The sequence below is a fragment of the Solanum lycopersicum genome, chromosome 8 (genome assembly GCF_036512215.1).
Source record: "Solanum lycopersicum chromosome 8, SLM_r2.1".
Taxonomy (NCBI): Eukaryota; Viridiplantae; Streptophyta; class Magnoliopsida; order Solanales; family Solanaceae; genus Solanum; species Solanum lycopersicum.
The window spans coordinates 57,147,439-57,163,448 of NC_090807.1; the positions used below are offsets into that span (position 1 = coordinate 57,147,439).

At 32.5% G+C, this 16,010-nt stretch overlaps 1 protein-coding gene across 1 annotated transcript; it reads right to left on the reverse strand.

The window, feature by feature from the left end:
- Positions 1-259: 259 nt before the first annotated feature.
- On the reverse strand, positions 260-9,749 carry LOC101260071 (casein kinase 1-like protein 3). The gene is made up of 16 exons (XM_026032309.2): positions 9,424-9,749; positions 9,272-9,312; positions 5,797-5,866; positions 5,329-5,477; positions 4,930-5,025; positions 4,497-4,567; positions 4,018-4,079; positions 3,875-3,938; positions 3,674-3,758; positions 2,902-3,028; positions 2,383-2,465; positions 2,153-2,216; positions 1,629-1,744; positions 1,272-1,446; positions 732-1,138; positions 260-643 (listed from the first exon to the last, which is right to left on the reverse strand). The coding sequence occupies exons 1-14, from the start codon at positions 9,497-9,499 to the stop codon at positions 1,276-1,278; spliced, it is 1,275 nt and encodes a 424-aa protein (XP_025888094.1). The 5' UTR covers positions 9,500-9,749; the 3' UTR covers positions 260-643; positions 732-1,138; positions 1,272-1,275.
- Positions 9,750-16,010: the final 6,261 nt, after the last annotated feature.

Genomic DNA, 16,010 nt, shown 5'->3' on the forward strand with positions numbered 1-16,010 from the left:
CTGTTGCCACAGAAGCCTCCTCCTTCATATGATGATAAAAATGTCTCCATAAAAGATTTCATTTTGAAATTGTAACTTTTATAGTGATAGCAGACTAAAAGCTATGTAGAAATGATCTGTTATGATCAGTTGGGTGTAAAAATGAAGATCTGTTGTAAAAAGAACATATAACTAAAAACAAGTTTGTACTGGTGGAGTGATGACTAGTTTTGGTGTGTTCAGTGATATCATTGTCACTGTATTGAACATCTACACTGTATTTGCAGGTAGAAACTAGCCTCTTGACAAAACATGACCAAAGCTATGATGACTTATTTGTCTCATACAATATTTTGAAGAGGAGAAAAGGAGAGATGAAAGCTAAATACATGAAAAGCCTCGTCGAAGCAAAAATGACCAGCATGAAGTAGTATGAAGATTGTTTTCAAGACATGATTAGACAAAATAAAAAGAGGAGCATAAAAGCTATGACTCTAATCACATAGTACCTCTGAGTCCAGGTTATAGAATTCCATCATCTCCGCAGCAAGTATAGGATTATAAACAAATGCAAGGTTGATTAGTTATAAGAGCCATGATGGTGCCCCATTGGAACTTCAACACCAAAGGCAGGCTTCATCATCAAGTTCATGACATAAAATGTCTGAAATTCATGAAAAGTTGCAAATAAGCTAACATTATACACAACTAAAGACGAGGAGAGTGAGCCTCAATACCAACTAAATAAATACCTGAAATGCTCTATACCAGATTTGAGCTTTCAGAAACTTGAGCACCTATTAAAACTTCTCCAGGCTTTGTGCAAAGGAATTGAAGAAATAAAATACAGATAAGAGTCGAATAAGACAATCTAACATTTGAATGTCACTTTTATGCTCTATTAGAAAAAGGAATGAAAAGAACACTTTACACATAGCTTAATTGTGAACTGTAGCTGGCTTAGTCACTGTCCTATAATTCAAGACGGAGAAAACTTAAAATGGCGACCAAGTTTTCATAGGTCATCTTTTAGTAACATTCATTGCTTTATACTTCATGGTCACCTCGAGATGGATGCCTTACTGGTACACAGGGTTTAAGTGAATTCAACATCACAAAGTAGACCTTCACTTCTGCAATTCTCCCACATAAAATCCTCCTATTTTGTTCCAAAAAAAAAAAAAGAGAAAGAATAGCTTTACTAATTCCATTGCCTGTAAATGGAAACAAGCCCCAGCTTATGTTGCAATAAAAAGAAAGAAAATCAAATTTATTGGAGAAAATACTCCTACCAGTTCACTTGGAAGAAATCCTGCTTAAGAAATGCAGCTTGCTGCTTGAAGCACCAGTTTTTCCACTGTGTGCATGACCTACATTTCCAACATCAATTGAATCTTCGTTTTTCGGGAAGCTTCTCTTGAAAGCATCAGCCAACGACGTAGAAGGACCAGAAGTATTGAATGTTACCTGCAACAAATTAGAAAAATAGAGCAATTGTTTGCAACATGCATATACAACACACAAGTCTGCTAATTGAACACGAAGAATGTTTTTATGTTAAAATACCACTCACTTAAAGAAAGATGTAATAATAATGGTATAGACTATAGACAAAAGCAATTACAGTCTCCGATCTACATTGAACTTACATTTTTTCCAGTTCGGTAATCAGATTTCAGATTAGCTGCTGATCCATCACCACGTACAAAATTACTTGATACCTTCTGTTTTGTAGCTTCAGCTAAAAGTGTAGCATTATTACCTCCTAAATGAAGATACAAACCAGTTAAACATCAGTTAACTCTAAAAAATATATATAATTTGACATTTACTCCTTTTCTACATCACAGATATTAAAGGGACTATTACAAGGTTAAGGGCAGCTAAATGAGAAGAACTGTCATGATGTTCACAAGTAAAAGTTTATTAATTCAAAGAACTATAGATCCCAAGGTTTAATCTGATGGAGTCATCTGAAAAGGTCAAAAAACAAACTCCCTTGAAGATTGTAAAAACAGTAAGTATTTTACACATGCACATCCCACAAGTTCTGTCTATACTGCAGCTCCGAAATTGACAGAACCCCATACTACAGATTGCCATTGCTACTCTACCGAAATGGCTGTCATATTTGCAGATAAAAGAGCTAATATGCAACTGGAAGACAAGTTACCTTGCTTATTTAAAACTTTTGGCAATGCTCCAGAACCTGTCGTTACAGAAAGTGGATGCAGACTCTGCAATTTCCAGTGGCAGAGAAAATAATATCAAAACAGGTTGAAATAATTGAATTTACTTTTTATAAATATTATATACAACACCAGATGTCCTCATACACAACAAAATTTTAAAACCGAGGAAAACAATACTTCTGCCGAAAAATGAAGTGATAAAAGTACTAACAGGTAGTTCTAGCTGGGACTTTGACCTCTGCGTCTGCTGATATTTCAAGATAGTCCAATCAAACACATAATCCATTTTATACCCTGACGAGATAAACACAGTAGTCACACAATACCAGATTCAGAAAAAAAAAACTTAAATGAATAACTGCTAAATCCTACAAGAATGCATGTCTGTTGGAACTCAGCCCAAGAAAGATCAAGTCTATTTGAAAGTAACTTATAGAATTACTGAACTTACGCAACCAAACAATTGAAGAACTAATCTTTCTGGATAGAGAATCCAATTTGTCTACAGAAGTTTACCCTCGATAGTAGTATAGTTATGGACACAAAATACTTGAGCTTTTGATGCTCCTAAACTTACATGTTCATGATTACAATAACATGTTTTTCAGACTTCTTTTGTTTTATGTTATCATATGAGACCCAAAAAGATGAGTCAAGAGTACAGTAAGAAATGCAGCGACGACATAAACTTCATTTTTCTTGTGCTAGAATATGAATTTGAAATCCATACCTTCACGTGTAAATAAGTCACGAAACAAGCGTTTCAGGAATCCGTAATCAGGGCGCTGGTCAAATGTTAAAGAGTGACAATAATGCAAGTATGAAGCAAACTCCACTGGAAGAGATTTGCATAAAACCTGTAGAGAGAAATTGAATGTCAGTTGACTACCATTAAACTAAATGAAATGATACCACTCTGAATGTCTAACCTAATAAAGTTTTTTTATAGCAACCATTACCACGAAAATAGTTAAGAGAGTTTGAGATACATCATCATTTATTTTTTTTGGTTATGCAAAGCATGGAACAGGCTAGCTGATGCTTAAAGAAGTTTTAGATTTCAAATGGCCAAATACAGCCCATTTCCAAATTCTTTTTTTTAAAATGTTAAAAAAAGAATTTGGAAAAAGTTACTGGTCATTTCCAAATTCTCATAGTGGATGAGAGTTTATACAAAAGTTACAGAACGATCTATTTAGACCCCTTCTAGTCTGACACTATAAAAGATGTGCCAACTCATAGCAAAAAGAACAAGAATCTAGTCATCCGCCCCCAAAAGAATCGTTTAGATATAAAAGTGCTGAAGTGACAAGCTTGGCAACTATGGTTTAGATCCAAATAGAGGTGACATCAATTCTTTCCATCTACTTAAGTCTTGACATGCAAGATGCTTGGTACCTAACCTATACTGGAGCAATGTAGTAGGCACTCGGTGAATCAGTCCCAGGTGCACGCAAGTTAAAAAACAAAGGAACATAGCCATCCAATTTTCTAAAACAGACCTCAATTGTTGTTGATACTTTTTTCTCACGGATCTTGTCATATTTTTGCTTCTTTGTATCAGCTTTTAAACCCTGCCATGGAAGGCTACATGAGAAAGTCAACCAATTAATTATGTCAATAAAAGAAAAGAACAAAAAAACAAACCAAAGAAAAATCAACAGTTGTAAATAAGAAATAGTGCGGAGGAGAAGTGGCCACACCTGCCTCTCAAGAAATATAAAAGAACGTAGCCAAGAGATTCCAGATCATCCCTCCGACTTTGCTCTAGAAATTTTGAAAAGAGAGTATTTTAGTACAGTGTCCAATCTCAGAGATAAGAAACAAACATACAACAGAATTTTACCTATTCCCAAATGTGTATTGCAACTGGCATACCTTGCTGTCCCTGTCAAGTTCTTGTTCTCTCTGTGAAAGTAGAGGCAATAAATTCAGCACCAAGAAGTGGCAAGAACCACTGTTCAAGTAATTGGAACGAACATAAAAAATTTAAATTGGGAAAGAAACAGAAAACCAGCAAAAGGCATTTCTTATTTAGGTGATGAAGCTTAGTGGGATCTTTCTATAAATTAATAGGATACACCTTTTCAGTTTTGACAAATTCCGAGCAATATATACATTTCCAATCATTAACTCCTTAATGATAGCAAAAAAGCAAGTATCATATAAACAAAAATGACAAAAATAAATAACATCCGAGAGTAGTGATTCAATTTTCACTTAAACGAAGTTTTGTCACTGAAAAAGCAAGGAAAAGGGAATAACTGAACACCAAACATCATACACTTCCAGAGGAAAGTTGCAAAAAACCAATTACAGGCACACCTGTAAGGAATATGACGGCTTGTGGTGGGGTCACGATATCTTTTTGCAAGTCCAAAATCAATAACATAGACCTGTTTTGTCAATAGGGAAAACAAGAAAGAAAAAGCAAAGGTAAAACAGAATATCATAGGGAAAAAAACGATTGGTTAAATGACATGACCATGAAGCTTATGCTGTTCTGCCCCCCACCCCCAAACCCCCCATCTCCACTAGGCTTTGATCTAGTGGTAAGAGTTCAGAGTATGATATGTAGTTAAGGTACACGTCACGGGTTCAATCCTGCCAAGGGCTCAGACAAAAGCCTTGTATTTAAGTGGGAAGGGAAGAGGGGTGGGCCTGTAATCCACTGAGTTTTGAACCATGTACCACTGGTCCCCAGGGATTTCTTACTTATAAAAAAATGACTCTGAAGCTTATCTGAAAAGGTCATCACCTGGTTTGCCTTCCTGCCAAGACCCATGAGGAAGTTATCAGGTTTTATGTCTCTATGTAGAAATCCTTTTGAATGCAAATACTCTATTCTCGTAATCTGTAATTGTCACAGAAAAGAATACCCAGTTCAGTTATGAGTATAATTCCATGATAGATGTCATGGGATAAAGGCAGCAATATTAAAGGCAGCAACAACAAGCATGCTTGATAAACATAATTTCTACAACATACTCTATATAGAGACAGCAGAGTACATGTCAAACTTGCATACACCACGCAAACTTAAACCAAAAAGAGCCAAAGGTAAAATAATGGCCAAAGAAAGGTAGTCCTCCTTTCTAAACTGAAAGCAAAACATGCATTACTAAAAACAAACAGAGGTATGTGATATGTTGATTACCGTCTGATCAGCCAACATTAGAACAGTTTTCAGCGAGAATTTCCTCCCACAGTGTACAACGAGGTCTTCAAGACTGGGACCAAGCAAATCAATAATGAGGACACTGTCATTCCCATCAACCCCACGCCATTTTATATTAGGAATACCACCTGAAATCAAAACCAACAAGTAATAATGAATACTCCCTCCATTTCAATTTAAATGGTAATGTTTGAATAGACACGAAATTTAAAAAGAAAGATTGATTTTTGAAAATTATGGTCAAAAACATGCCATAACATTTGTGTGGCTATAAGACTTTTGAAACTTGTGGTCTTGACCATGCCGTGACAGTTGTGTGGCAGAGCTTCACATTAAGGGTTAAATGGGAAATAAAGAAAAATTATTTTCAACTTAAGAAAGTTTTCATTTTTTTGGAAAGGACTAAAAAGGAAATGTTGTCATATAAAGTAACCAAGGAAGACATACTTCCTCCCTGAAGTATAGTGTACAGCTTTGCCTCATAAAGCAACTGAGGGTGTCTTGTCTGCCTATTTTCCTGTAAATACAGAGAGCAGAGTCAAATAACTGATTTAGCCTGTCCAGCAACCACAACTAAGATTTTTTCTTGTGATAACCAACCACAACTGAGATTTTTAACTCATTCATTGCTTAAAAATAGATATGCTCACATCCTTCATCCATGTCCCGAATATTTGGGTATTATATCAATAAATTTTTAATAACTGTGATGCCGAAGCCAGCTTGCACGCAACTTGATGCATTTATCAGTTATACTGTAAGTATTGTTTGAACAATACATAACTAAGGAAGATTATTTGTTTGGACTAAACCAGGAAATACATCATACCATAGAAATGGAAAAGACAGGATAAATTATGGGATCATAAACCTACATTCTACATTGGGTTGATCAGTATCACGTGCTTTCATATAGGGGTTGCAATGGGGTGGGTTCAACTTTGTGTACGGGGTGATTGAAATGGCTTTTTTGAAAATCTAATGCGGAGCGGAGTGGATTCCCTCTAAACTAATTTCATGGAAATAATTTTTGGATTTTAATTTTCAGAATAATTACGAGTTGACTCAATGTTCAATTACTTGAGAGCTCATGAATCAATGGACAATTTGAGATCATCAACTCTTATTCATGCCTTCACTGTCAATAGCCAATTTTTCTAACAGTCATTAATATTCAGTAATGATCACCATCTCTGTAAAGTAGAATAATGAAAATATTAAAGATCTGATCATTCTAATGCATCTAAGTTATAATTCTGTAGAATTTATTTTTATAACAAAACAAATTTTAAAACTTTTGTGGAGAGGCACAGGGTGGATCTTTGTGGGGCAGAGCGGGGCGGGTTGAAAATGAAAATAATGTTATGCGGGATGGAGCGCGCAGACTGAAATATTTGCAAGTTAAGCCACAACCCGCCCCGCCCCATTGCCATCCGTACTTTCAGATGGAGGATCCAGCAGCTCAACAATAATCTTTAGGAAGACAATGTGATAAATTCATGTGCATACATATTGATTACAAAAGGAGGACTTAATTATGTAATAAATCCACACAAATGAGGTGGCTTGACTACTAACCCAAAGAAGTAATAGGCAAATGAGCATACCAAATTGCGTCTCAGAAACAAACCCCAAGATATCTTTATGAAAGCAAATGTTGCAAAAAGATACTCCCTCCGTTCCTTTTATATGTCACCTTTTCAGGTTGCACTTGCATTAAGAAATTAAATAACTTTACCCGTCTACCCTTATACAATGTTTTCTTAAGTTGACTTTTCAATAAATGATGAATATGCTAGATTTCAAAAATTAAAATGCATTTGGATGACTATTTAAATTTTTTTAGTTTATTTTTGGAGCCAAATTTTTTCACCAATTGATATAAAAATTTAAAAATTTTGTTAAAGCTTCAACTTTCAAGATTATTTTTTATTTTGTCTCCACCTTTATTTTCAATTTGTTTGCTGAGATTTCTTTTTCAAATTAAGATTTCATAGAATAGTGAATGAAGAGAGTATTTAATCAATGTATGAAGTACTCCAATGAATATTATTTGGAATGGAGGAAGTTAATTATTTCAACTTTCAGTGGGGATGGTGAATCTGAAGGATGTCCGCCTTCTGGATGGCCCTAATACAGAAACAGTTATGAATATTTCCAGTAGAGGAAAGCACTTTATTGGGGATGATAGTAATACCAAATATAGATTATTAGACAATGGATGGCTAGCAGAAGAGGAATTTCTTATTGAGTGATGAAGTGAAGCGAATTATAACGGAAATGGAAAAGTTTCCCAGGTGCATTGATTATAATGAGGATAATGATACTAGTACATATTGATTATAGTAAGGATAATGATACTAGTGCATCTCTCAAAAGATCTGTTGTTCAAGAGAATATCATAGGAGAATGCTACCCTCAGGTAATTGGTTTGGCAATTGTTCGGTGAATGTCGTAGAAGTTACAGCAAACAATTACTTGAATTCTGATGATCAATGAAACATGTGCTATAAGTTTAAGCAGGATATCTAATGTTGGGAATGCGACGAGGTTGAGAAATTTCTTATGCCAGTCCAGGTTATTCAGGAACTGACAGTATGAGCTTGCTCACATTGTCGGTGCCAGATGCCAAATCCGGATTAAAAACAGAGGATTGTGGTAGGTCAGTAGCCAGCACAAAACTAGTTGATTCATGATGTATTTTCAAATTACTTGTATCATTAGCACGTGTTTACCTATGCACGTATTTCATCAGCACATGTGTGATAAAAATAAGTCAGGTGTTCCATCACATTGCCGCCTCGATGTGAGGGAGTATGAGCTAAGGTTCCCACATCATATATGTATGGATAAAGAAGCTAGTCCAGCCGGCCCAATGTGGTGCAAAATAGAAGGGTTCCTTGGACAAATGTTATGGACAAATGAGAACAAAGAGGCTAGTTCAACAGAGTCGGATTCGCCAAAGTAGCTGGAACATAAAGCTCTTTGGCAGAAAAGTCATGGAATCAGTAGATTTAAAAGGAAGAGAGATAATATTGTAGTGGGGGAGGGATGAGATAAGATTATACCGAAGTAGCAGAAAATATTTTACAATTTAACCATTATGGTTGGAATTGGTGGGCGTAAGAGGGATGGAGAGAAGTTTGGGAATAACAACACAGGATGTGATATGGGATGTCATTTTCCTGAGAGAAATCATGGGATGTAAAAATAACATTGGACTACTTAACAAAGAGCATGAAGATTTTCTAAAATTGGTGTTCTATAAGCCACACGGTCACTTACTATTGGTGTTTTTTAGATGAAAATCTAAATTGATCAAAAGATTACACTACAAATGAAGCAGAACATCTAAAGCTTGACATATAGAACACTTCTTTTTTCCTTTGGCACGTATCAAAAACTTGTGGTTCTGGACAAATATTCATCATTTTGAACTTTTAACCTAAATCTCGTTAACATCTACCCAAAGACAACACATCAAACTGATGTACACGTATCTATAAGAATGAACGGAGACTTAATAGGGTGTGTTTGGTATGAAGAAAAATGAATTCCTAGAAAATGTAATCATGAACAACAAGTGGATTTCTTACTTATTTTCTAGTGTTTGCTAAGTAAGCAAGAAAACATTATTTCAATAGCATTCATATGCTATCTAGCAATATACTATGGAGGTGGGAAGGGATAGAGAGTCGGAGCTCGGGGGAATTGGATCGTCACTTATGCAACTTGTTTTCTCTACTTCCATCATTAAAGTCAGTTTCCTCATTTTTAACAAACTAGTTTTCCTAGAGAAAAATACTGTCCAGACATTTCAACCAACCAATCAAATACCAAACACACCCATAATGTTCAAACCTAGGCAGATATATATACAAGTTTACAAGGAAAGAGATTAAATCTAGGCAAGAAAGCTTACAATTTTAACAGCAACAATCTCAAAAGTTTCGATGTGGGTAGCTGAAAATTTTAGCAAAAACCATAAAGAACAATCAGATTCTTGAAATTACAACAACAACAATAACAACAAGAAAAATCAAGAAATGATAAACAACAAAAGAAGAGACAAACCAAGATATATAACCCCAAAAGACCCGCTTCCAATCTTTCTACCTAACTTGTACTTCTCTCCAATTATCCTCTCCATAAAGATACAAACTTTATACAAACCCCAACTCAGTTCTTGATTCAATCAAGCAAAAAAAGATTTCTTTTGTGAATTTTTCAACCAAAGGAGGGTTGAACTTCTCCTCCTAGAGGAGAGAAGAGCTAAGAAAAGACAGAGAAATACTACTTCCTAATTCTTGACTTTTCTTACCATAATATTATATACAACCATTATGATTTATGGTCTTTGATGAGTTTTTTTAGCAAATGGTCCCCTGAATTTAAGAGACAATCTTGTTTCATCCTTTGCAGATTATATAATCAGCATATACAGTCCTTTAACTTTCTATTTATGGTGCAATTTTGAAGGACCAAAAGATATTGGAATAACTATGTTGACTGCCCCGGTCTTTTGAATTATAAATAATTTACTCGTCACTTATTTTAAAAATAAATTTTTTTTATTTTTACTTATCACGTTTATACAAAATAAAAATCATGTTATGCCCTTAGCATTAAGTATTATGCCCTCATTTTATTTTTACTTGTTATTTATTACTAAAATAAATTTTTAATTTTACTTATACTTGGCCATATCAAGAAAGCACTAATTTTTCATGTTTTACTCTTATCATTAAATATTATTCTCTGTATCATATTCAATACTCAATACTAAACATTAATAAGTAGAGATAATGTGATAAAATATATACATCAATAATTTATTTTCTTAATATATATACCAAAACCAAATAGTGACGAGTATAAATTAGTGGAGAAAGTATTCTCCATATCATTTCTTAAGACCCACTATTAAGCATAAATTAGTAGGGATAGTGCGGTTATATATATATATATATTAATGAATATTGTTAAATTAAATCGTGATAAATAAAAATAAATCGATGAACTAAATGTAACCCAAAATTTTAGAAGTTTTATTGGTTAAGGGCGTGAACTTCTCACCTTATAAGTGGGAGTTTGAGTCCTCAAATTGTCATCTCTTCATAACATTATATTATACTTTTTTAGAAGGCAACATAACACAACTTAGTATTTGAACAAGTCTACTTTTACACCATCCACCAGCCACATTACACCTACCCACCAACCAAATTAAATATAGTTTAAGTTATTACTTTGAAATAGAGAACTTATTTTATATCTTGAAAAATGAGTTTGTGAGTTGTCTTTGTCTACTTAAAATCGAAGGTAGAAATCTTGGAGATGACAAACTAAAATAGACTCGTGATTTTTTTTATAAATAATTCAAACTCGAGCAAGTTTCAAAATAAAAGATTTATTGGAATTGATCAAACTTTTTCAATCCAAAGTGTTTCATGAGGAATTCATTATCCTCTAGCATTTTTTTCATAAAAATCGCAAAATGGATAGGTTGTTACCATTTTGAAAGTATTAAAAAGCACTGAAGTAATGTCTAAACGTAATGATTTAAAATAGAGTAACTTTCACATATAGCAAACATAAAAATCATATATGTATGTTATAGCTATACTTTGCATAGTTATGTTTCATAGCAAATATAAATACGTATATTTCGCTATACATATAAAAGAACAGTTGTATAATTAGCTATACATATACAAAAAAACCAGTTGTATAATTCGCTATACGTATACAAAAGAAAGCAGCTGTATACAAAAGATCAATTGTATAATTTGTGTATGTATAAAACGAGAAAGAAAGAAAGACAAAAGAAAATTGGGCAAGGATATATTTGTATTGTATAAAGATAAGTGTATAGGACGAAGATATATGTATTTGCATGTGTATATATAATTTTCTCTCGCTTTATACAAACGAAAACGCAATTAATACATTTTTGTTTGTGTAAAAGCGAGAGAGGTGAGCGAGATCTGGGAGAGTGGCGAATGAGATCCGGGAGAGTGGAGATACGGGAACGAAAATATATATATATATATATATATATATAATATATATATATATATATATATATATATATATACAATTTTCTCTCGTTTTATACAAACACAAACACATTTTATACATTTGTGTTCGTATAAAAGCAAGAGGGAGCAAGCGAGAGTTTGAGGTAGAGAGGCGACTGATTAACATTTTGCTACAAGGCACAATTAAATCAAAGTATAGTTATAACATTTAATTATTAGTTTGTCATTATATATAATTTTTCCTTTTAAACAAAAAAAGATAAAGAATCCCAGGAATTCAATTTTAAACGTGACAAACAAAAAAGGAAGAAAGACCGCTCAATAAATCAAATTACCGAAAAAATTTCCTTTGAACCGTTTGAAAGTTATCCAACTTTTTTTTAGCTCTTTAACTGAGAGGATAAAACAAAATGAGTAAGAATGTGGGTTAAAAAGAATACTTGGGTCAGATTTATGTTAATGAATTTGAGTTTTAATTTTGATTGATTAAGCCAATTTAATAAGCGAGCATATCAATAACCCGCTAGTATCCTAAACATATAAGGATAATTGCGCTACATATGTGCTTATTGAAAATATTAGCTAATTAAGGGAAAATGCTCAATATGCTTTTTTGCAGATTTATTTGTGTCATTCGTTAAAAGTTCGACGCACTTATGTCATTATCGTTTAAGAAAAAAACTCATTCATGTCATTATTCTTTAACAGTGATTTTGCAAAATCATTTTTTACATGTGGCAAGTTATGATTCAACCACTTTATTATTTTTTATTTTTATAATAAAAGATAATAATTCTGAACCAACATTAAATTAAAATAACCCATTCAGATAAGGATTCACCCAATTTTTTTAAAAAAAGGCAAAGGACAAATATCACATACTTTTAAGGCAAAATTATCATTTGTCCCCTATAAGTTTATAATTACATAAATCCCTCAAATTGATACAATAATATAAGCGTTGATACATTAATCTGATGCGCGAGATACATTACTCGTTAAGTAAGATACAATACATCTTATACATGATACACTAATCTGATGCGCGAGATATATTAATCCGATGCGCGATATACATTAATCTGATGCGCTTATACATTAATTTGATGCGCGAAAATGAGAGATTTTGAAGATTTGTAAAACTAACAGAAGATAATGGTAATAAAAGAACTTAAAGATGAATTTTCTGTCATTTTCCCTTTGAAAAAATCCATATAATCCATCAATAACCCAATTTTTCATTCAATTCATCAATCCAAAAAGTCCTAAGATCCTTCTCGACCCTCTTTCACTTCTTGGGCGATTGGATGACCATTACCTATTTTGTAATAGGATGACAATTAATGCTAGATTTGTTGAAATATCAGATTATGCAGTAGGTTGATATTGAAGTTTTGTGTTATAGATTTATTGTTTTCCTGCATAGAAAAATTGCTTGCACTGCTGATATTAATGAATCAAAAGTGACCGATGATGGAGTGTATCTCCTTAGTGCAGGTTGACATCACAATTCTTTTCAATGAGCTTTTGTATAGCTATTGCTTGAAATTTGTTTATGCATTGTGATTATTAATGTTACTATTATCTTTCTATAGTTGGTCAATAGTAAAGTGCAACTCCGGTAATTGTCATCCAATCGCTCGAGAAACGAAAGAGGGTCGAGAAGTATCTTAGGACTTTCGGATTGATAAATTGAATGAAAAAAAATGGGTTATAGGGATTTTTTTAAATTTGGATGGGTTATTTTAATTTAATGTTTGTTCAAAATTTTAATAATTTATTATAAAAAAATAATAATGACGTGGCTGAATCATGACTTTTTACGTGTAAAAAATGGTTTTGTAAAATTATTATAAAAAAATAATGGTATGAATGAGTCTTTTCTTAAACAGTAATGGCATAGATGAGTCAAACTTTTAACGGATAACATAAAGAAGCCTTTTCTGAAAGTTTGGTAGCATATTTGAGTCTTTTCCCATTAATTAATCGTATGATGTATGCATGTGTGTGATCAAATGAATAGAGAAGTTTAAATGATTTGCTTGATAAAATAGTTTTGTCATACGCCCATATAATTTTAGAGCACGTGATTGATACAAGGAAAAATCATGCGAAAAAATAAATATATACTAGTTAATTTGCTGATACAACTATAATTTTAAATTCATTATGGCTTGCCACTTATTTTGAGTTGTAATTATGTCGTCTATCCTCTTTTATATATATACAAATACAAATCACACACACAGTTGGTCTCTCTCCACTGTCTGCCTCTTATCGCTCACCTCTCTCCTATCTCCAAATCTCTCTCCTCCCTCTTCCAATAACCTTGCTCGTCAGATAGAATAATACATATGTATATCTGATATATATAATTTGTCTCTCTCCACTCTCTTTTCTCTCTTGCTCGCCTCTCTCCTCCCTCTCAGAATCTCACTAGCAAGATATACAAATATATATGTATACCAGTTACATATATACAATAATTTTGACAGATATACATACATAATTCGCATAACTCATCTCTCTAACATGTAGCTATGAATTATAATTAACAAAATGTAGTTATGAAACATAATTAATTTAATTGAGTGGTTAGATGCGAAATTCCTCTTGATCCAATCAGGGGTGTCAAATGGCGGGTTGAGTTGAAATTGGAGATATGAGTTGAAAAAGGTATTGGGTTGGGTCTTGACCCAGTCAAGTTTACTTTGGGCTCAAATTGACTCAAAAACGGGTTGGGTATTGACCCCCCCCCCCCTCCTCCCCATTTGACCCGCTTAATCTCAATAATTTCAAGTTATTATTATTTAAGTTTTATAACCACAATTTGAATTTCAACTCAAGAAAATTCTAAATAAGAAGATATGAATGGATAGATAAATCCTAAAAGATATAAAATAAATATTTATACCTTCAATATAGAAACACACATTATATCAATGCAAATAAAGAGTTTTAAAATGAGTTGAAATTGGAGATTAAATTGGGTTCAATTGATGAATCCCTTCTCTTAAAATAAGTTAAGCTTTGAATGGGTTGAGATTGAACTCAATTCAAACTATATTGAGCCTATCTCTTAAATTTCTAGACGAATTGGACGGATTACCTTTAATTAGGTTCCTTTTTGACACCTCTAGATACGATATAATCATACATATGCTATAATATCATGCTAATTTGTCCATCACTCGTAAAAGGCGGATTTGATTGAACGTCAATCAATCGGTTTAATCGAATACGTATGCTTGATAATTCAAGTTATTGTTTATTGATTTTTAATTATATGAAATCATTAACCTAACCAACTAAAATATCGATCACTCCTTAGATTTTATCAAATAAGCTGAAATTAAAAGATAAAAGTGAAAATATGTTACTCTAATCACAAATAAAAATTTTGTGCCGAAAAACCATTAAAATAATTTATGAACTAACATAGTTTCACAAATATATAAAAGGGAATTTTTATAAATATACAAACAAAATATACTTTAATTTGCATTAAACAAAGTTAAGTTTTTTTTCCCATTTAATATATAAAGGTGTACTTATAGATTTGTACAAGCAATAGAAATTATTCCCAACAAAATGGTCATATGTATATATAATATATCAATGTGTATATATAGATATCGTTAGTGTATAACTAATGTATATATGTGTATAGATGATGTATTACCAATGTACCACACACGTATAGATATATACACATCTATATACATTATTGATACAATAATATTTACACTGCAATCTTTTTGGGGAAAATTTCATATATGGCAAATTGAATATATGAAATAACATTATGTGGGTATAGTTTACATAATTACATTATATGGGTATAATTTAGTTTGTTATGTAGCTTTTAATATGTATAAAATATTTTTTTTTAATTTGTAATATATTTTATTTTTTCATTAAATAGTAACAGTAGCCTTAAATACGGTAACAAACATTTACATAATCTCATAATTTAAGCTAAACATTCAAAATCAAATATTTTCTCAAAAAAGAATTCTATAACGACAAAAAGACCATACAAACTTGTTTATGGGAAACTAAACTCTTTAATGTATAAAAGTTTATATATGAATGTAAATAAATTGAATATAAATTGTTTAATTTGTACGAAATTGTAAAGTAATTATCATATACATATATAATACTTGTATATGAATGAATAAAAATAGAGAAAAGACATACAGACACCATCAAAGTTGTTCCGTATTTGCATAAAGACACCTTAACTTTTAAAGTGTCCTATTACCCCACAAAACTAATTAATTTCTTTGTAAATGGGCCATTTTGACCCATTTTCTCGTCTATGTAGTGGCGCGTGTTGCTCAACTCCCTATGATCTAATTCAACCCGACCCGACCCGACCCTATTCTTTAAAGAGAAGTCATCTTCTCCATTTCTTTTCTTCTCTGTTTAGCTTGCACCTTCAAGAAATTTTCGTTAATTTTTCTTCATTCCGATTTTTTTTTCCAGCTATGAAGTTAGGTGACAACAAATTTGAATGTGGGATTGCTATTAGTTGCAACCCTTTTGGTAGCAAAACTCAGACCTAAATAACTCACACATTTATGCTAACTCAGAACAAAACCTATGTGTAACACT

What these genes read in the sequence shown, in the direction of transcription:
- LOC101260071 (XM_026032309.2), bottom strand. Translation starts at nt 9,499, where the DNA reads ATGGAGAGGATAATTGGAGAGAAGTACAAGTTAGGTAGAAAGATTGGA. An exon ending in TTGGCAGGAAGGCAAACCAG is followed by an intron (nt 4,568 to 4,929) that starts GTGATGACCTTT and finishes TTGACAAAACAG; the next exon opens with GTCTATGTTATTGATTTTGG. An exon ending in AAGTATCAACAACAATTGAG is followed by an intron (nt 3,029 to 3,673) that starts GTCTGTTTTAGA and finishes TTCTCTCTACAG; the next exon opens with GTTTTATGCAAATCTCTTCC.